At 43.7% G+C, this 19,671-nt stretch overlaps 2 protein-coding genes and 1 non-coding gene across 6 annotated transcripts in view; 2 read left to right on the top strand and 1 right to left on the bottom strand.

The window, feature by feature from the left end:
* Positions 1 to 363: 363 nt before the first annotated feature.
* TMEM130 (transmembrane protein 130) lies at positions 364 to 11,775 on the bottom strand. Its single transcript, XM_074886635.1, has 8 exons — positions 11,569 to 11,775; positions 8,746 to 9,036; positions 6,735 to 6,903; positions 5,438 to 5,607; positions 4,706 to 4,790; positions 2,623 to 2,825; positions 1,479 to 1,591; positions 364 to 943 (listed from the first exon to the last, which is right to left on the bottom strand). The coding sequence occupies exons 1-8, from the start codon at positions 11,642 to 11,644 to the stop codon at positions 767 to 769; spliced, it is 1,284 nt and encodes a 427-aa protein (XP_074742736.1). The 5' UTR covers positions 11,645 to 11,775; the 3' UTR covers positions 364 to 766.
* Positions 11,776 to 12,734: 959 nt separating this feature from the next.
* The window catches only part of TRRAP (transformation/transcription domain associated protein), a 103,914-nt gene continuing 96,977 nt past the window's right edge, over positions 12,735 to 19,671 (top strand). For 2 of the 4 annotated variants that reach the window (XM_074886632.1, XM_074886628.1), the window contains exons 1-7: positions 12,735 to 12,808; positions 13,065 to 13,153; positions 13,755 to 13,905; positions 14,252 to 14,301; positions 18,000 to 18,110; positions 18,694 to 18,798; positions 19,460 to 19,543. In XM_074886632.1, the coding sequence (XP_074742733.1) occupies positions 13,806 to 13,905; positions 14,252 to 14,301; positions 18,000 to 18,110; positions 18,694 to 18,798; positions 19,460 to 19,543 (450 nt within the window). In that variant the 5' untranslated portion in view covers positions 12,735 to 12,808; positions 13,065 to 13,153; positions 13,755 to 13,805. The other 2 variants (XM_074886631.1, XM_074886630.1) reach the window with 2 other exon arrangements.
* Positions 14,032 to 14,174, top strand: LOC141951022 (small nucleolar RNA ZL1). Its single transcript, XR_012631244.1, has one exon. It is a non-coding gene; the product is annotated as a small nucleolar RNA ZL1 (small nucleolar RNA).

Raw genomic sequence — 19,671 nt, 5'->3', positions numbered from 1 at the left:
TTGGAAGAGGAGCTTAGGTGACTAGCTGGGTAATAATATGAGAAAAAGAAGGGTGAACAGCCTGAAAAAAAAAGCTACTTATACAGACTAGAGTGGTGTACTACTTCACAAAGTGTTGGAGATGTGGAGTCTTCTACAGCACATGCTGTGGTCCCACCAAAATACTGCTGGCAGCTAGCTCTTCATGAGCAGGTCACAAGCTGCTGCAGTCTCACAGAAGCCCATTAACTTAAAAAGGGGGTCTTTTAAGACAGGGGGAAAAAACACAACATAATTGGGTAGTCTGGTTCATTGCAAGCACCTAGGCCATTCTCAACCTGGACAAGTCAGTTCCTTTTTAGAACAAATACACGTTCAACAGTATTTTGGGTGACTTCCATTTCCAGTAATATTGTTGTAAGATAGGAAAGAGAGGTATGTTTGTCTTAAGCATTTTCTTCTTTGTAACAGACAGCAGAAGGAACAGAGAAATTACAAGAGGTAGTGAGTCTTCACATAAAACAATCTTTCAGAAGAATAAAATGCTGCATTTACAGCTGTAAATGTATACACCCATATAATTTAAAAATACAAAGCTACTTTTAGTGTGTCTCAGGGCTTGCTCTTTTTTAGTTCAGATAATGAAATGCTCCAGTGCTGGACTTGAAGTGGTTAACCTCATCGCATTGGCAAAACCAAACCATTCATGAAGCACTGGGCTTTTAACTCATCGAAAGTGAGAAAGTTAAAATTGACAGTTAGTGTAACCAAAGTGCAATTGTGTTCTTCACACTGTGTACATTTTGACTGGCTTGTAAAAAGAATGTAGAAGTTCATGACTCTCTCTGGCAGCTTCTTGAGATGACCAAAGAAAACATGATCTGCAACATATTTGGCTACAGCCCGACCCCGATTGAGAAGACAGGTTTTTATCAGACAGTGGAGAAAAGTCAAAGTCAGCTACCTGGAAAAGAAACATCAAAGAGATAATTTTTAATTTGGGTCCTACTGGCTCAAGTGAGTCCAGCAAGAATACTCTGGGCTAGAAATGTCACTTCACCCTCAACCAGTTTCAGTCAGTCACCAACTTCAAACAGACTTCTGATTTATACCTGCTGCACACGTGGCTCATAGGCAGTCTCTCTAGAGGTATATTATTCATATTGTGGCATGATGTAAAGTGTATTAGGTACTTTCCAAAGGGCCATGAAATCTACTTTTGATTTAGGAGACCATGCTTATTACAAATACAATAATGTAGCAAGTGAAAGCTACACCAGAGATGGAAGGGAGCTGGGGACATAAAGGTCACATACTGGGGGTCAGGTGACAATTTAGTCTGCTTTAGGTAACATGCCCACCCTTTTTTACTATTGAATATCCTCTCTCACTATCCCCCTGCTTTCTTTCATGGAACCATTCTGAGACAGATCCTCTGGAAGGGATGGCTGAAAGGTACCTAATTACTATCCCAGCTCAAGGTAAGAGTAACTGAATACCTCTATGAGATCTTTTTGTTGCGTGTTACTTCGAAAGGTCGTGTACAGCACCAATCCTAGCATCGCTGAAACCAGAGCGATGCAGAGCAGCACAAAGAAAGCTGGGTGGATCCCTAGGAAAGAGCACAAGGGTGCATTCCCAGACTGATACAATACACTAGAGAAGAGGCAACAGTGAGAAGGAAACAATGTTTTAGGAGAAGTTTTCGTACTTTTAGAATGAAGGACCTGTGTGTAAGAGGGAATAAGTTTTTCAGCCCAGATCCCTTCAGGTCTTTCTGAAATCTCAGAAGTGGGAATGCGGGGTTGTGAGGTTCTAAGTGTCTTTCCCTTTTTACCCCTCTTTTTCACTGAACAGCCTAAAAAAACCCCATCCAGTTACATACGTTACCCCTAACTCCTCAGGGTGTTTGTACCTCTGGTACCACAGGAGGATAGGAAGTAACCTCATCTTCACAGCAGCCTCCAGCAAAGAGGATTTGCACACTTAGCCCTGAATGCACACTCGTGTCTTCTGGAGTGAGCTCCCCTATCTCTACACAAGTGCTGGCCCACAGTGAGATGGTATAACCATTCTGTACCACAGCCTGGCTGTCCTCTGGTCAGGTCCTCTTCGCCTGGCCACCTAACCACTTTCTCAGATGATTCAGGGACCCAGGAGGGACATGTTTGAGCACGCATGAGGGAGCCAGCAGGGATTACTGGCTGGGGGGACAGAAATGTGTGATGAAATAGAGATCTAGAAAAGTCTACCCTTAAAAAACCATACTAAACAAAATGAAGAATTGAGACTGCTTAATTAAAGGAGTGTTACAGGCATAAATGTTTTCCTAGTTATCATCTCTAACTACAAGAGCCAGACTATTTAAACTGAAAAATATGTAATTTAACTAACTCAGCCTTCCCAGGAAACTCATTAGCTTCAAGACACTCTTGAGACTAAGGGTTCAGCAGGATGCAAGAAGCTTAGACCAATTACAGTAGGTACATTATAGGCTCTCCTTTCCTTTCCTCCTTCCTGTGCTTTTAGGGATCTATACCAGTTTCCAGAAACCTCATCTGCAGGCTGGTTAATCCAAAATTGTCCCTGACATATTTGAGACTGTTGGGAATCTACGTGCTGCTCAGACTAGCTGCTCCTCACCTGTTGGCCACACTTTTATTTCATGGTACGTCTGCAGCATTGTCACACCGTTCTCCACTCGGACACTGAGGCAATACTGTCCAGCATCACTGAAGGTATGGCTGAGATTATAGCAGGAGCCATTAATCACCACCAGATGGCATTTTTCACCTTCAAGTGGAATGCACTCGGACTTTATAAGCCAGCATAATGCTAGTGGTGGGCTGAAATGACAAGAGCAAAAAGGAAAAAAAAAAAAAAGGTGCAAACTTTGCAAAATTTCAACTAAGAGCTGATGAATCACTTGGTTAAAATAGCATAATGATTTTGAAAATAATGAAGTTAATCTAAATACAAATAGAGAAGTAATTAACTGCACAATTGGTTGGCTTATAGCATTTGTCAATTGAAAATGTTCTTTGTGATGCTTCTATAAAAGCAAGCCTTTCAGCTGAGAGTTAAATACCTGCGTGGGTCATAGGCAGGCCATTGTGTGTAGAAAACCCCATAGTCCTTCTCCAATAAAGATAAAAGGAATCTTTTTTCCCTGCACTTCCAAGGGAGTGTAGGTTGGTTTTTCTCTGTCTGTGCTACTGAAGCACACCCAAGACCTTTCTGATTAACAAAACCCCACAACCAAAACTGGAAAGAATGTAAGATGAGCTCTGTACAATGGACTAATAGCTGGAAAAGGTAAATACATTTCAAGGATCACCAGTACTCCCTCACAATAACAAAAAGGTTTTTATTTGCTATCAAGCAATTTAGGTGCAATCCACTTTATGGCCATCTGTCTTCTCATCATGTCTAGTTGATGCCTTTTATTTACATTTTCAGACCCTTGTTCCAACTAATTCTGCTTGGACTCACCTGATGCACTATGGACTTTGATTCTGACAACAGATAGAGCTTTTCTTTACCCCATCTTATTAGTATTTTGTTCCTTATCTCTTTAGGACATTTGCATTTCTTTGCTAAAGAAAGCAGCATGTTGATGTGTTTAGCTCATTTTCTAGCTTTGTTTTCGATAACCCATCTCTCAAACATTTGTCTTTGCTTCTCTATCATAAACTCACATTGCATCAGTCCCAGTCCAGTGGCTAGGAGGCTAGGTCTGGCAAACATTGTCCATCCTAAAACCAAGCCAGCTTTTAGGAATCTCAAGTTTGCCTGTAATGGTTTTTGGCTGTTCCTATTTACTGGTATGCCGTCTCCAGTTTCCACTCCTGCCAATGTGTCATCATTTTGTGAATGCAAACTGTGCTGCTTTGTCTGTTGGGACTATTTATGCCTTTGGCAAGTGACTCTGTGTTGGGTGCTGCTTGCTCCATTCTACATCCCTACTAACAGCCCTGCTTTCCCTGCCCTTAATCCAGCATTAGCCTAAACAGCTCCCAGTAGCAGAATGTGAAAGTGTTACTCTTCTGGAGAATAAATGACTTCTATGGTCATGGAGTTTTTATGGTGAAGGAGCTTTCCTGGGTGTTTCAATGGTATTTAAAATGTTTCTGCCATACCAAAAAAATCTGATATGTTCTAAATACTCCAGCTTGAGAGAGCTTGTGCTAGGATCGAGGTGCTCATGACTCTCCTATATTCCTATAATCCTCACTGCATGGAGCCTCTCTGTCTTATTCATCTTGTGGCAATCTTAACTTTGGCAGAATTATTCCCCAAACCCATTACTTCCATGTGCCAGCCAAGGATCACTGCTATGCAACAGGACTCTGAATACAGTTTAATTCAATGGTGGGGAAATTGGCTAAGGGAAAAAAATCAAAAGGAAGTTTTAAAATGTAATTTTCCCTACTATCTTTCTCTGGCTACTTCTCTTTTAACATTCTCTTTACAAAGATACAAAAATAAAGTTTGTGTTACGTAGGAGGATTCGACTTTTCTGTAAAGAATCAGGCTCTTGCAGGCTCTTAGAGTTCATGGTATTTCAAGTCAGGAAACCACAATATTCAACAGTATTTTGTTGAAAGAAATTTTTGTTTTAAGAAACAGTTCTGGGGGGTGCAACTGACTATTTTAAGGAAACAGTGGGGAAAAACACTTAAATAGACAATGCTTTTTGGGGAAAGAAGTTGTGTTTGCTACTTACGTGCCATTGATATGAAGAGATAAACTCAAGTTTTCCATTACGTGAGTCTCTCTGGAGCCCACTACATTAATACTTTTAACAGCATCTGAGAGGATAAAAAAAAGTATGTCACACTCCACGTGTAAACTTGAAATTCACCAGTGAAGGTTTGTTTCCATAGACTTTGCAGATTTTAGCTCTGTCACACAAATAATAATACTTGCCTCATACCCAAAAAGGAAACCTACCGCTAGAGTTGTTGTAAGTTCTCTGAATGTTTTGTAATTTCTTTTTAAAATATAATAAATTACTTTATTAATCCTCTATATTTTTTACTTATGTGTTTATTTACTCCTGAAGCTGAACAAATCAATGAGACTTTCCTAATGCTTATTTTAACTAATTTATTTTTTAGGGATAGCTGGCATAAATTAAATGAACAAATCCTCCATAAATTACGGTAGACATTTTCTTGTCAGTTTTAAGTGCATGTGAGACTTTTACAAAAGACAGTGAAACTTTTCTTAAATGGAAAAGAAACAGAAGATTTTATATATTTTCCCCCATTTTTTTCTGCACTAGAATAGCACAAAGTCCATTTTACAATCGAAACTCTTCATTTAATAATGTTGACCAGTTCTTGCACGTGAAACAGCACTGACTGAAGTTGTATTAAAGTTGCATTAAAGCTAGATTGTAACTGTACATATATATGAAGTTCTGTTCTGAGCATGCAAGATGTTTTATAATTACCTAACAGTGCCAGAGCAGTGGTAAAATCACCAGTTTTCTGCACCATTTCACTTTCACGTATGATGCTTCCAATTTGCTCCCATTCAGCTATGACTTTCAGATGCACTGTGCGATTCCCCATGGTAGAGCAGTTATAGTAGACAAAGGGTTCCTTGGTAATCTGATAAACTCTGTGTAACAAGAAAAGATTTAGAATGAAAATCACCTTTTACCAAATCCTTGCATATTTCTGATTTAAAAAGGAGCAAGCTCAAATACATTTTCTTTATAGACAACGCTACAATCAGCTCTGATTCTAACTCTATTTTATGTCCCTGTCAATGGGGATTAATGTCTGTGGCATTACCAATAAAACTACAATCAGTGGAAGACCCAGAGTATATTTATGCATTTTTAATCAAAGAAACTAAAGATAATGCTAAAAGAATTCACAAAATGGAATAGGAATAGTCAGTAAATTATGAAAACTATCTTTATAACAGGTAGACTATAAGCTAACTGAATCACTAAGATGGGGTGGGAAAGGAAGAAAGAAAAAAATGTAGCATTCAAAGACTAAAGCTCACATTTCTATTTGCATACATTTATTTGTATTGGACATATATTCATCCTCAGAGAAGGAAAATAACTGAATGTCTTTTTCCCTACTGCAGAGTGGCTTAAGGGCTAGATACTACCCATGGTTTTATTTCTGATGGTTATAGGCTATGTTGGGGTTTTTTCCCCCTCCATTTTCTTATTAAGTGTGTGTTAATGTTCACCTCCATATTATTTGAGACCTATCCACTTTCAAAAGCTCCTCACCCAAGCTGTGGTATATTTACTGGTAGCTGGTCATAGTAACAGCTACTTGCTGCCCAAGCACAAGACAGTACACCGCTTCCATTTTCCTGAAGTGCACAAATTATTCACATATTCAACACCAACAAACTGCTAATGGAGATCTGCTGGCATAATGATGTTTTAAAATACCAATTTACAATGATGTTTTAAAATACCAATTTACAATAAGTTACTTTTTCCAGTTCATTCAGTTCAGCTCATTGCACACAGAGTAACACATCTAAGCATAATTTGAACAAGAAACATAGGTCTTTAAAACATCACCTTTGTGTGAGTACGCAGTGACTTCTGTACCAAAGTTTTCATAATTCACCTGGTTGATATGCTAAGAACGTACCAATTGACAAAGGTGTATGCTTTGTCCTATGGTTTAATCAGGATTTTTCTCTAGATGAGCATCTAAATCAGAGCCATCTCAAATAGTCATTAAAGCAAACAAAGTAACCACACCTACCCATCTCCAAAATCCCAGTTGTAAACAAATGATGCTGACTTGAAGTAATGACTTGGGTCATGAAGACAGAAAGAAATCCGGGTCACGGCGCCCGTGGAGGAACTAGAACCATGCGTGATAAATCTACTGTCTTCTATCTGGGCAATGGTAAGATTCCCTGTGATAAATTCTGCAGAATAATAAGGTAGAGAAAGAATCACAGTATATATCACTTTTGTAGCATGCTCTGTGTGAGTATCAAAACATTATTTAAAATGTACTGCATAAGTCTTTCTGTGTCAGAGTCCAAGTGCTTAAGTGTAATTCACATCGATTACTCAGTGTTGTTATATGTGTTAGTGAGGCAGAGACATTAAATTACTTATTTAGTGTTATACACTGGGCTTCTAATAGAACTAAGAGAAATAATCCTGCACTGATTGAGGTCAATATCAATTTTTACTATTGATTTAAAAAGAACTGGGATTAACATCAAGTATCTAGATCAAGGGATTCAGAATCAAACCAGTATCCATGTCCTTCATGTTTGGGGTGGTGGTTTTTGTTTGTTTGTTTTGTGGGGTTTTTATGTTGCTGGTTTTTGTTTTTTAGTTTTAGCTACTTCCACAGAAATGAAAATTTGACTACTATGAATAACAGATGTGCTATATATTGTGAATACAGAAAGGGTGAACTTTTGATTTTAATGTCTGTGAGAGACCCTGTGCTCATGTTTGTTTACAAGGACTAGCAAAAGCTGATCAATAAAAAACCCTCTCTAACCTATGAATGAAAAGGTATTATGATGCTACGCTTATCAGCTGTTTATAAGGATATTAATTACCAGTAACATACTCTTACCCTGTTAACAATTCATGAAATCTGGTTAATTGTTCTCTTGATGGTGCACAAATAATCACAGTTACTGCTTCAGAATGGGGCTTGCAATGCAGAACCAACTGGAGCTGTAATTTAGATGAGTTATTGGCAACTACCTTTGGGCCCCTGTAAAGCCCCTGTGGGTGCTCATGCTTGGGGAAGGCAGAAAGGTGCAATGGGATCTTACCTTTCACAGCTATAGAAACCTTCTATTCCTTTTGCTTGTGGCATGAGAATATGACAGTGCAAAGCGAGAAAGGAACAAGTAGATATTCAGCAAGGCAGCAGTTCTTAAGAGAGAAAAGATCTCATGTTTGTACAGACTTATCCAATAAGCTTGGTGTTTCTCAAAGAAAAAATCTCAGTAGCTATTCCCCAAAATGTCAGCTATGCCCTATGGCTGGCTTTTTGGTCCTCATGCATGTCCTTGTCTTCGGCTGGGAGCTGGCTCTATTTTGCAGTGTGTAAGTAGAGCACTGGCACATGTGCTTGGAGGGACGTGGTTACTAGTCTCTGAAAGAAGGGATTGTGGGAAGCTGTCTAGTGATATTTCATGTCAATCCCTCTAGTTTAGGTTAACCATACTGCACCATTGGTCAATTTGTTAAAAAATGCATATTTGTGGTTACGAATATTCCCAGTAAGCTGAAATTGCATTTAGCAGTATTTGGAAATGCAGCCATGACTTCACATCAATTTCAGTACACTCAGTCAGAACTTTAAGAGAAAATGTAATGGCTCTGCTGTGCTGATGACCTAAGTTTTTGCTATGTCAGGCAGCAGGGAAAATCAGTAGATTGTCACTGCTGCTGGTCATCCTAACTTTAGGACTGGAAATGCTGGGAAGCAGTACAGGAAGCAAGGAAGCATTGTTTTAGGAGTCTGGACATCACTGTTTCTAGTTCAATTTCTTCAAGTGATACAGGCAGGAAAACATGGGCAGGATCACACTTGCTTTCTGGATATAAGTAGACTACAGCACGGCCCCGTTAGTACAATGCCATCCAAACCCACCTTCGACCAAAGGGCTACACAAATCAAGCTCTGTTGGTAGAAGCCATATTTACACCTGGCTTTTATTTTTCTGGTGCTGGCAAAGCACCCTGGTGTATACTGAATTCCTGAAGACATAGAAGTTGTAAAGCCATTTTACCTGTAATCTGAAGCACAGTGACGTTTCTAGCAACCGGCCGACATAACCAACAGTTTCTGTGAGTCACCCAGACAGATACAGGAAAAGTCCCAGGAAATTCACTGGTCACATTAATTACGGAGTTAAACCGCTGCTCAGATTTCTCTATCAGGATCAGAGGAGCATAAATCCAGTTAAAGTGATACAAGTTTGATGTGACACTGTCATTTTTCATACTTAGACTGGCGTGAACAGTAGCTTGAGCCCCCGTTGTGATGGGACCATTGTTGGTTATTTCCAGGTCATACTCCTCTGTGGAAATCAGAAGGAAAAAAAAAACCATTGTTGTATTGCATTTTTTATTTTGTTTATTTATTTACACATTTTAACTAATCATCTGCAGTTATGCGACTCACAGTGACACTCATCCCAGCAAAGACTACCTGGAACAGAATCTGTTGCATGTGTATACGAGTTCAAACAATTAGCATTAAACAACATGTTAGACTGAGTCCTAGAAACATTAATAGTAGAAGGGAGCTTCAGACTAGAACTTCACAAAAACTTTGATGAGGTTTTATAGGCAGAGCAGGGCACTGGCTGTAGTGCCACTAATAATCTAACATGGTCACTTAACTTCCAGCTACTGGAAGAAAGTCAAGCTCAGCTCTAATCTCCGTCCTAAAAAAATGCACTTTCAAACTGAGGTAAGATTTCATCCAATAGATTCCTTTGTCAGCTCTGTGGACCCACAAGTCTCCCCCACCTTCCTCCTAACTGAAAAAAAAAAATATCAGTACCAGTTTCTTCTTCTCTGTGGTCCACCACTGACTTCCTTTTCCAGGAAAGGACCAAAAATGCCAGTGTAAATGAAACTCATACCATGACCTAGTGGCCGATCATTGCAATCCAGAGGGACCTGGACAAGCTCGAGGAGTGGACCCCTGTGAACTTCGTAAGGTTCAACATGGCCAAGTGCAGGGTCCTGCACCTGAGTTAGGGTAACCCCTGTTATCAATACAGACTGGGGGATGAAGGGATTGAGAGCAGCCCTGTGGAGAAGGACTTGGGGGTACTGGTGGATGAAAGCTGGACATGAGCAGATAATGTGCACTCACAGCCCAGAAAGCCAACCGTGTCCTGGGCTGCATTAAGCAAAGTGTGGCCAGCAGGGCGAGGGAGGTGAGTTTTTTTGATGAGGGTGGTGAAACACTGTAACAGGTTGCCCAGAGAGGTGGTAGATGCCCCATCCCTGGAAACATTCAAGGTCAGGTTGGATGGGGCTCTGAAGAAAGTGATCTAGTTGAAGGTGTCCCTGCTCATTGCAGGGGGGTTGGACTAGATGACCTTTAAAGGTCTCTTCCAACCCAAACTATTCTATGATTCTGTGAAACAGCAAGGCGTGAGAAGTGCAGGACCTGTGATACTGAACCACCCCTGCTGCTCTGGATCACTCACCATTATCTTCTTGGCCAATGTTTACACAAGCTACTTACTTCAGCTGTCACAGCTACTGCGGTGGGCAGAGCATGAGTGAGATTGGGTTTTATGGAAAGGATACATTCAAAAAGGATACATGCAACAAGATTAAATGACCTCTGTGTGTTAAAAACAAACAAAAAACCAACTCCAAAACCCCAAAACAAAAGGAAAGGCAACAACTACTGAAAGTTGTCAGTTGGGGCAGAGCTGGGAACAGGATCTGGTTGTTCGCCTCCAACACAGAGCATATTCCCTCCCTGGCTGTGCTCTCACCAGTGAGCAATGGGGCAATGCTGGGCAGAGCAGCAGAGCTGTGGGGCTCCTTATGCTGGTGACTTTCCTTCTCCTCTCTTTCAGCAGCCACCAGATTGCTAACAGGGACCTGAATCTTTGAGCTTCAGAAACTGCATTTCTCACTCATCCGTGACCTGTAATGTGGAGGGAGCACTGGGGTCAGCTAACGGTGGTGCTGCCTCTCCTGCACCCACCAGCTTGGGATGGGGTGGAAGGAGAACTCAAAGCATCTACTTCGTGCTTGCGTTTTATTTCACAGATGGCAGGTACTGAGCAAATCTGGATGCAAAAGGACTGTAAGAAATACATTACTGCCTGGGCAAGAACTCCACTGTTCCCATTTCATAACACAAGAAATGGCCCGGAGTTCAGATTTTTGAGTTAATAGAGAAATGCTTGTGATTTGATGAAATCTGGCACAGAGAGGTTTCAGGTCTCTAGAAGATTGCAGGCCACCCTCTGCTCTGTTTCAGCAGAACTTGGGAAAAAAATAACCAGCTACCTCACGCTTATCTAGCACTTCTCCTTGGAGGTTATCACAGTGCTTTACAAAGCAGGGCCGTGCTGGAGCCCGATCGCTGCAGCAGTTGGAGATTAAGTGGCTAACCCAAGGTCACCCAGTGAGTCACCCGCAGAGCAAGACATGCCATCCGATTCATGGATTTCTTCTGCCTTCCCGACCTCTCTGCGGAATGCAGCACAGGGAGGCTACCCAAGGCAGAGACAGAGGCTGCCCAGGAGCCTGGGTCAGCGGAGGGAGCAGGAGCGCAGCTTTTGGGTTAGAAGGGGGGTAGGAACCCTGGCTCCCCGCGACGCCCCAGCTGCGCCGCAAGCCCCAAGGTCGCAGCGCCTGAGAATGAAGCCTGGGGAGGCGAGAGGTGCCCGGAGCTGCCTCCTCCATCCCCTGTCACGGCCAATAAGCCCGGGCAGGGAGCCACCACCACCCCGCAAGTAAAGCTGCTCACGCCTGAGGTCTGCCCCCCCTCTCCCCGCCCCGCCGCGCCCCTCGCCCCCTTCCCGGGAGCCGCTCCCCGGCGGCGATGACACCGCAGACCGGCGGCCCCTTACCTGCCGCCGGGGCGGCGCGGCCGAGCAGCAGCAGCACGCAGGTCAGCCGCAGCATGCCCGGGGCGGCGGGGGCCATGGGCACGCACGGCCGGGCCGGCGCCGGGGCCGGGTGTCGCCGCGCTGGGGCCGGGCGCTGCCCCCGAGGCCGCCCGCGGTACTTGCGGCACCTCCGTCCGCGCCCCCGGGCCGCTCCCCCGCGGCGGCGCCCAACCAGCCTCTCCCAGGGGAAGGAAGTTCCCGCGGGGTTGTGTCGGCGACGTAACGGGGCCGCTGCACCGCCGGGGATTTAAACGGAGCGGTGAACGAAAAGCGCGAGCGCGGCCCCTCTGCGGAGGGGGCGAGCGGTCGGGAACGAGTGTGTCTGTTGGCCTGCGGGCTGCCACGGCAGAAATAAAGTATTTTTCAGGCTCCGGTGGTGCGAGGACGCCTCGGCCGCGGGCAGTTTGGCTGCTGTTACCCGGTCGCTCAGCGTCCGGGCTGGCGGCTCTTCGTGAGCAGTCGGTAACGCGGAGCTGCTGGAGAGAGCCGGAGGAGCGGCTCTCACAAATGCAGTGTTGTGGTTGTTTTTTTTTTTGTTTGTTTTTTAAAGTACTTATTCGAAGCTCTTTCTTACTCCTGGCTGCATTTTTTTTTTTTTTTTTTTTTTATGTTACGCATCAGTCCCCCTCAACGGGCTCTGCTCCCGGTTCCCCGGCGCGGCGGAGCCGCTCCTGCCGCCGCGCCCCCGGGGCGCCGCTGGGTCGCGGCCGCAGCAGCGGGGCGGGTCCTCGGCGGGAGGGGCCCGGGCCTGCCAGGGGCACCGGCAGCCACCGCGTCTGCCCGGGGTAACTCCTCGCCCGCTGTTACCGGCGTCGCACCCGGTGGCCGCTGCCTTCGCGGAGACCCCGGGGCCGAGGGTCCGGTCGGGGCCGGCCTCGCCTCAGGCAGCGCGGCCCGGCGGCGGCGGGAGCTGCCAGGCGGCCTCCCCTCAGCTGAGGCGGAACCGCCCCAGCGGCGCGGGGTGGCCGGGGGTTGCGGGTCCCCCCTCCCCGCGCCGGGGCGCGATGAGGGGACCGGACGGCCCCGTGGGCCTCAGCGCCCGCCTCCGCCCGGGGAGATGCGCGGGAGGCGGGTAGCGGGAGGAGGCGGCCGGAACTGGGCTCGGGCGCTTCCGTTGCGCCCATGCGCTGCCGCCGGCCTCCGGGAGCAACAAAGGAGGGAGCTGGGGGGCCAAGGTCGGCCGAGCCCGGGGAGCCGCGGGGTGAGGAGCCCCGGGGGCGGCGGCGGCAGCGCCTCGGTGGGGCCCGGGCCTGGGCGCGGGGTGAAGCGAAGCGGCGGGAGGCGAGGCCCGGCCCGGCGCAGGCTGCGGGGCGGAACCGGCGCGCCGCGGGGAGGAGGAGGAGGAAGGGGCCGGGGCCCCGCTGGCACGGCGCTGGGAGGCCTCGGGCGGGAGCGGGCACGGGGGGCCGAGGGACGGGGGAAGCGATGTTGGCGCTCACGGGTGCCCGTGTCCACAGGGTCGGCGCCTCGGCGGGGATGGGGTCGGCGTGATGGCGCCCTGGCGGCGGGGAGCGACCTGGTGGCCACCAGCCCTGCGGCGGGGAAGGTAAAGGGGGACGCGGGGCCCTGCGGCAGCCGCGGGCGTCCCAGGGGGGTGTGTGGGGTGCGTGGGGCACCCCCGGCTGCTGGCCGCGGCGGCTCGGCTGCAGGGGGCTGAGCAGGAGAGCTGACGGGAGGGCGCCGAGGGGAGGAGGGAGGTCGCGGGTCTTTGAAGCTGAGTTTGATTTGGGGTTTCTTTAGAAGCAGAGAGGCAGCTCGTGGCGGCAGGACAACTTCTGGCACCTCTGGGGTGGGTCGTGCTCGGATGTGCCCGAGGGTGGCTCCAGGTTTGGGATCCGGCCGGTCACGGGTGTGCGGTGCCGGGAGCATCCCTGAGCCTGCCGGTGCCTCTGGAGAACCGGAACGGAACCAGACCCAGAACGAGGAGGCTGCGCTGTGAGGAGCCCGTGATTCTCCTGTCTGGAAGCGTGGTCCTGCGATACTGAGTGTCACCTGCCAGGCCTTGGCTTTGTAACTAAATGGGACAGTTGGGGTTTTTGGAAAAGACGCGTCCTCTTCAGTGTGCCGAAAGAATGGGTGTCGGTGATGTGAGAGCTGCTGTTAACCAGCCGTAAAAACTAACAAACCTTTTTAAATTTTTTTTGTAGGTGTGTTGTTCTTGATTTTACATACTGAAAGCTGATTCTTCCTCCTCCAAGATGGCATTCGTTTCAGCACAAGGGCCTACGGTGGTGGACCAAACCACTTTAATGAAAAAATACCTTCAGTTTGTGGCTGCTCTTACAGATGTCAATACACGTAAGATACTTTTTGCCTATTGAAAGTTACAGTTCTTCAATAGTTTGTTTCACAAACATTGCAGTGTTGTTTAGACAGTTGATAAACATGTGTCGAATTCACATTCAGTTTCGAGTTTTGATTTTTGAAGAAGCAAAGTGATGAGTAATACTTGCATGAGCCGAAGTGAGTGAACTGTGTGCGTGTGCAGTTGTGTGACGGTTGTTTGTGAGAGTTGTGTGCCTTATAATTAGGCGGTGATAGCTAAACTGATAAGATCTGATTGCTTCTTTGATCAGTGAGCGTGGTGTTTTCCTTCATGATGTAGTTTTATATTTAATCTTTCTGCTTGAATTTCTATTTTCAGCTGATGAAACCAAATTGAAAATGATGCAAGAAGTCAGTGAGAATTTTGAGGTAATTAAAAAAAAAAAAAACCCAGAGAACAAAACCCCGCCAAAAAAACCCCAACCTTCTGAAATGGCAGTCTTTCTTGTGCTTAATGTATGTATGTTGGTTTGATTCTGATGTTATGTGGTTAAAATATTAATATTAGTATCTTGTGACTTATAATTTATATTATTATAAGTCATTGATTTTAGGTTTGTATTTAGGAATTAAGTTATTGAAGAATTACAACATTTAGACTTACAGAGCATTCTCTAATCTTTATTCAGTAAGCATTTAAATAAAGGTGAAGTAATAGATTTTTCTTCTGTTTTCTTGAATGATGTGAAGTGTCTGTATTTAAAGCTTTCTTTTATTTAGGTCAAATGTGTGTTGTTCCCTCATGAAGCAGAGGCCCCTCTGATTCCTCTGAGTAGTTCCATAGTATAGAAGTGAGGGAGGAGTTGTCAGGTGCAGAATCTGACATCAGGAGTGGAGATGGCTCCAGTGACATCTTTTGCATAGTGATGGACGGTCAAGTTTAGATGAGCAGCAGAATAAAAGTGAGACACAAGTTAAACCAACCCTATGTTAGCAAAAATTATACTTTGGTTGACTACCTAGTTATTATGTGTCTGTTCTGAAATTACAGAGAACTTGTTATTTTGTAGAACAAGTTCAAAATCTTAGAATAACCATAATTCTCTTTGTATCTAGTTTTTAGTCATGTTGCAATTAAAAAAAAATGTTTCCACTATAACACATTTTGTCCTTACCTGCTTTATTTGAAGTGGTCTTGCTTAGTCCGTGATACGGAAACATAAATACACATTCTAGTCCTGTTTAATGTCTTTGGATATTTTTAAGTAAGCTTTATGCAAAGTTACATCCAGTGGATGCTGGATGTTGAAAGCTGTGCCAGTTTTAGTTTTTCTCAGCATTTCCTGTCCAGTGAACTCTTTTTGTTTAGTTTGTGTTAACATAGTGAAATAATAAATTTAGAGCTGGTGTAACTGTATTATAAAAAAAAAAAGTTAAAAGGCTTAATCCTTGCTTAATGTATATGAGTGAATAAAGAGATGTCTGTGACAGTTCTGCATCTATATGCACATGGGATGAGCAGAACATGTTACCATAAGTGACTATCAAAAAATACCCTTGTGGAGTTTTGTATCTGTTTAAGCTGACCTGCCGTGTCTGAAGCAATTTGTTATCTGACTAAAAGAATAGCTTTAACAGCTGAGTGTCTAGTGATCTGTTTAGAATCTGAAGGCTTAGTTGATTCTCTTTGCTTTTGTCTTCAGTAGGGAAGAACTTGTTCAATATTTGTTTTGATAATGTTCTCTTGGAACTCACTTAGTTCTGTAGCATCATTCTACGTAAAGAGATGATGAACTGACTTATACTGAACTACAGTTCTATTTGTTGGAAAATACTTGTGGGAGCAAGAGGAACCATTAATACAGTTTAGTTTCCTTTTTCCCTTTGGAGGTTGTGGACAGTACTGTTGCATGTTGTTAGACACACATGCGTCTGTGCTAGCAGACGATGCTGCTCTTCTAAACCAATTTCTGGATGGACACGTTTGATGGTTTTGAATCTTGTTTCTCAGAAATTATTCATTTGAGGGAGAACTTTTCCTTCTCCATTTCTTCATAGAGATTCTGGATTCCAAATGGGGAGAGGAGTATGTTCATTGTTTTTCCAGTCTCTGTTTTAGAGAAGAAAAACCTTGCAGAATCAACCTCAGTTGCTGTTTCTGATGTTTTGTGCCAGCAGCATAATTCTGAGCTTGGTTAGAGTAGTGGGGGATTTAGTTTCTTGTATGGTTCAGAACAGCAATTCATAGGTACCCGGAGTGCCACTAATTTGCTGCTCTTTGCTGTTTAGCAAAGACATTGGGAAGGTGCTGTCAGAAATTTAACCTGGTTTTGTGAAGGTATACTTTTCCTTGAATGGATTTGTGATCCACTTTCCAAGAATGTGGCAATACTGTTTCATTTCTTGTTGGAAACTTTCCTTCCTTTCTTCATCCAAAGTAGGACCGTTCTCATGGCATGAAGTTGGGGAGGTTAAGGAGTTTTTCAAAATTGGAAAGACTAAGGGGAGGGGGAGGAGGAGAATATACAGAGTTTCTTTGGAAGACCTTTGAGATGAAGAGAAGATGCAGACTAATCTGCTGGTGATAATACCCCGTCTTGCATTGTCGTGGTTTAACCCCAGCCGGCAGCTGAGCCCCACACAGCCACTTGCTCACTCCCTGCCCCTGCCCCCGGTGGGATGGGGGAGAGAATCACAAAAGTAACAGTGAGAAAACTCGTGGGTTGAGATCAAGACAGTTTAATAGGTAAAGCAAAAGCTGCACACAAGCAAAGCAAAATGAGGAATTCATTCACCACTCCCCACCGGCAGGCAGGAGCTCAGCCATCCCCAGGACAGCCGGGCTCCATCACACGTAACGGTGACATGGGAAGACAAACGCCGTCACTCCGAACGTCCCCCCCTTCCTCCTTCTCCCCCAGCTTTATCTGCTGAGCGTGATGCCAAATGGCCTGGGATATCCCTGGGGTCAGTTGGGGTCAGCTGTCCCACCTGTGTCCCCTCCCAACTCCTTGTGCACCCCCAGCCCCCTCGCTGGTGGAGTGGTGAGAGAAGCAGAAAAGGCCTTGACTGTGTGTTAGCACTGGTCAGCAGTAATGGAAACATCCCTGTGTTATCAGCACTGTTTTCAGCACAAAGCCAAAACACAGCCCCGTGCTAGCTACTGTGAAGAAAACTAACTCTATCCCAGCCGAAACCAGCACATGCATTTAAAATGTTTTTGTGCCCTTCTTACGATAGCTGTCTGCTTTCTTGAAAGCCATTGAGAGAAACATAACTTTGCACAGTGCCTGGTGTAATACAGCTTATGGTTGCATGTTACAAAATCTTACTGCGAAGTAGAGAATAGTAGTGGAAATCTATAAAAGGAGGTGGCTTTATAAAACTTTTATGTTATTTGAGGAATAATGTGAATAAACCCCGGAAATACCTATATAGATTTTTCAAAAGAACACTGTGTTCTTATTTGTAACTTTATTAACAAACCAGTATGCTTCTGTATCACAGATACTTCAGAGAATTGCCTAACAGCACGTACGTAAGCTACAGCTGAGTTTCCTAATAAACCTCACAGTGGCCAAGTTAGATTTTTTTTTAAGGCAGATGCAGCAGTTGCAGATGGAGGAAGCTTGCTCATCTAATATTTTTTCTGGCTTCACAAGTGGACAGTAGTGCAAGATTGTTTTCACAGTGGAAAGTAATGCTCGGTTGGGGTGATGTATGCATGTACACATATTTGCAGAAATAACTAAAATCTCAGTTTAAGTGTCTCGGGAATCCTGGAGCAATGAAATGTGAGTGTGCTTGTCAATCTTTCTTGTTCGAGAACATCAACAGTGTTTTGTTGGCGTTTTTTTCCTCCATTTAAATTAGCTGTATATTATGCCAATTTTATTTTCTATGTGAGGTGATATTGTTAAAATAGAAAAAAAAATCATATTACAGTCCATTGGGATTGGAGGGAAGAGATTAATTTGTATTCACTTTTGTTTGTTTCACTAACAGTGCTCTGTAGTGGGTCAGCAGATGCGTAATCACTGAATCTATTAAAAAGTCACTTAAAATGTTTAATAGCAGCTTTGAATGTAACTTTATATCTTCTTCTTCTTTTTTTTTTTCTTAATTAGAATGTGACATCATCTCCTCAATATTCTACGTTCCTGGAACACATCATCCCTAGGTTTCTCACCTTTCTACAGGATGGAGAGGTTCAGTTTCTGCAGGAGAAGCCAGCACAGGTAAACTGTGGAGCATCTCTTACCTATTTGCATTGTGTGCAGCAGACTACTCCTTCAGTGAAGTACTCGATTAACCTAATGAACTGATTTACGTATAGACTTTGTTGTTAAAAATACATCTGTCATTTGGAGTGAAATTGAAAAAGTCCAGTTTCTAAATAAGTTGCTTAGAAACTTTACAAATCTGAGCTTCTATGAAAAATGAGGAAAAACTAGGTGCAACAGAATTGGCTTTCTCACTGAAATATAACATATTGTTAGAAATTACTGACAGTACGGTGCAATGAAGGGCAAAAGTTAAATTTATGTCATTAAATACTTAAAATTGAGTTACCTAAAAGTCTGATAACTTGCATATTTCAACGGTAAATTTGTTAAATTTGCCTTATTCACATATGTAGGTAGTAGGAAGCATTATGTGTTTGTATGTAAACGTATGTTTATATGAAGTAAAATGGCTTTTTTTTTCTTTTTAAGCATGCAGAAGTATTGAGCTGAAAAGATGTTGCAATCAGTTGGTTTTTTTTGTGGGCTTTTAAAAAGTTCTATCGTGTCTGTCTTTTTTTCCTTTTTTTCTTTACAGCAACTCCGAAAGCTAGTTCTTGAAATAATTCACAGAATACCAACAAACGAACACCTTCGTCTTCACACCAAAAATATCCTGTCTGTGATGTTTAGATTTCTAGAGGTATTTTTTTTTTCTCCTCTTAAAACTGTTTTAAATTTTCAGAAAGATTTTTCCTCTTCTTTCTTTACCTTCAAGAATTGCTGGAGGTAGGATTTTAAATAGCTGTGTTTCTGGAGCAAGAGTGGAAGGGCATCCTATTTAGGCTTCACCAGTGTGTTATCTTACTATCTACAGGTTTTCTGCATGTTCTCTTCTGCCCTTTAGAAAGTTGGATTTTAAAAATGCAAGGAACTGTTCTCATGCTAGACAAGATTTCATTCATAAACACTTTCCTGGCTTGTAGCGGTGCAGATACCTTATTCTAGAGACTTTATTTCTTACTTGGAATTGAAAACACTGTCATTTGAAGCACGCAGAAAATAACCTGCTCTATGTGGAGGTGCCTCGGTGTGTCTCTGTGGGGCATTTGAAACAGGTCTTGACAGTATAGAGTGGTTGAAACTTCTGTTTTTTGTTGCAGTAGGGATGAATTTAAGTTTAGCCATACTCTGAGGCTGCCAGGTAAAGTTATGTCAAAGGACAGGCATCTTGCTCATGCAAATACATATTAATAGGGCACTTGTAGGTTCCTGAGATGAGTATAATTTTATAGGTTTTTGAAGTACTTAGAGTTGTTGAAGAATGCAACAGTAGACTCACTAAAGATTTTCTTTTTTTTCAGACAGAGAATGAAGAAAATGTACTGATTTGCTTAAGAATAATTATTGAATTGCACAAACAGTTCCGACCAGCAATCACTCAAGAAGTAGGTCATAAATCTTGTTATATGGTATAGAACTTACTGCCATGCTTTTCAGAATTGATATTTTGTTCAAGTGTGTTGGTTGGTTGGTTTGTTTTTTCCTGCCATCCTTTTATGTTGGCTGATTTTTT

The sequence above is a fragment of the Strix uralensis genome, chromosome 16 (genome assembly GCF_047716275.1).
Source record: "Strix uralensis isolate ZFMK-TIS-50842 chromosome 16, bStrUra1, whole genome shotgun sequence".
Classification (NCBI taxonomy): domain Eukaryota; kingdom Metazoa; phylum Chordata; class Aves; order Strigiformes; family Strigidae; genus Strix; species Strix uralensis.
This window is presented reverse-complemented; position numbering and strand designations above follow the sequence as displayed.

Coding starts and splice junctions, on each gene's coding strand:
- TMEM130 (XM_074886635.1), bottom strand. CDS start 11,644: ATGGCCCCCGCCGCCCCGGGCATGCTGCGGCTGACCTGCGTGCTGCTG. Junction 9,037..11,568: donor CCGCGCCGCCCCGGCGGCAG/GTAAGGGGCCGC, acceptor TGATTTCCACAG/AGGAGTATGACCTGGAAATA. Junction 4,791..5,437: donor CACTGCTCTGGCACTGTTAG/GTAATTATAAAA, acceptor TTATCCTCTCAG/ATGCTGTTAAAAGTATTAAT.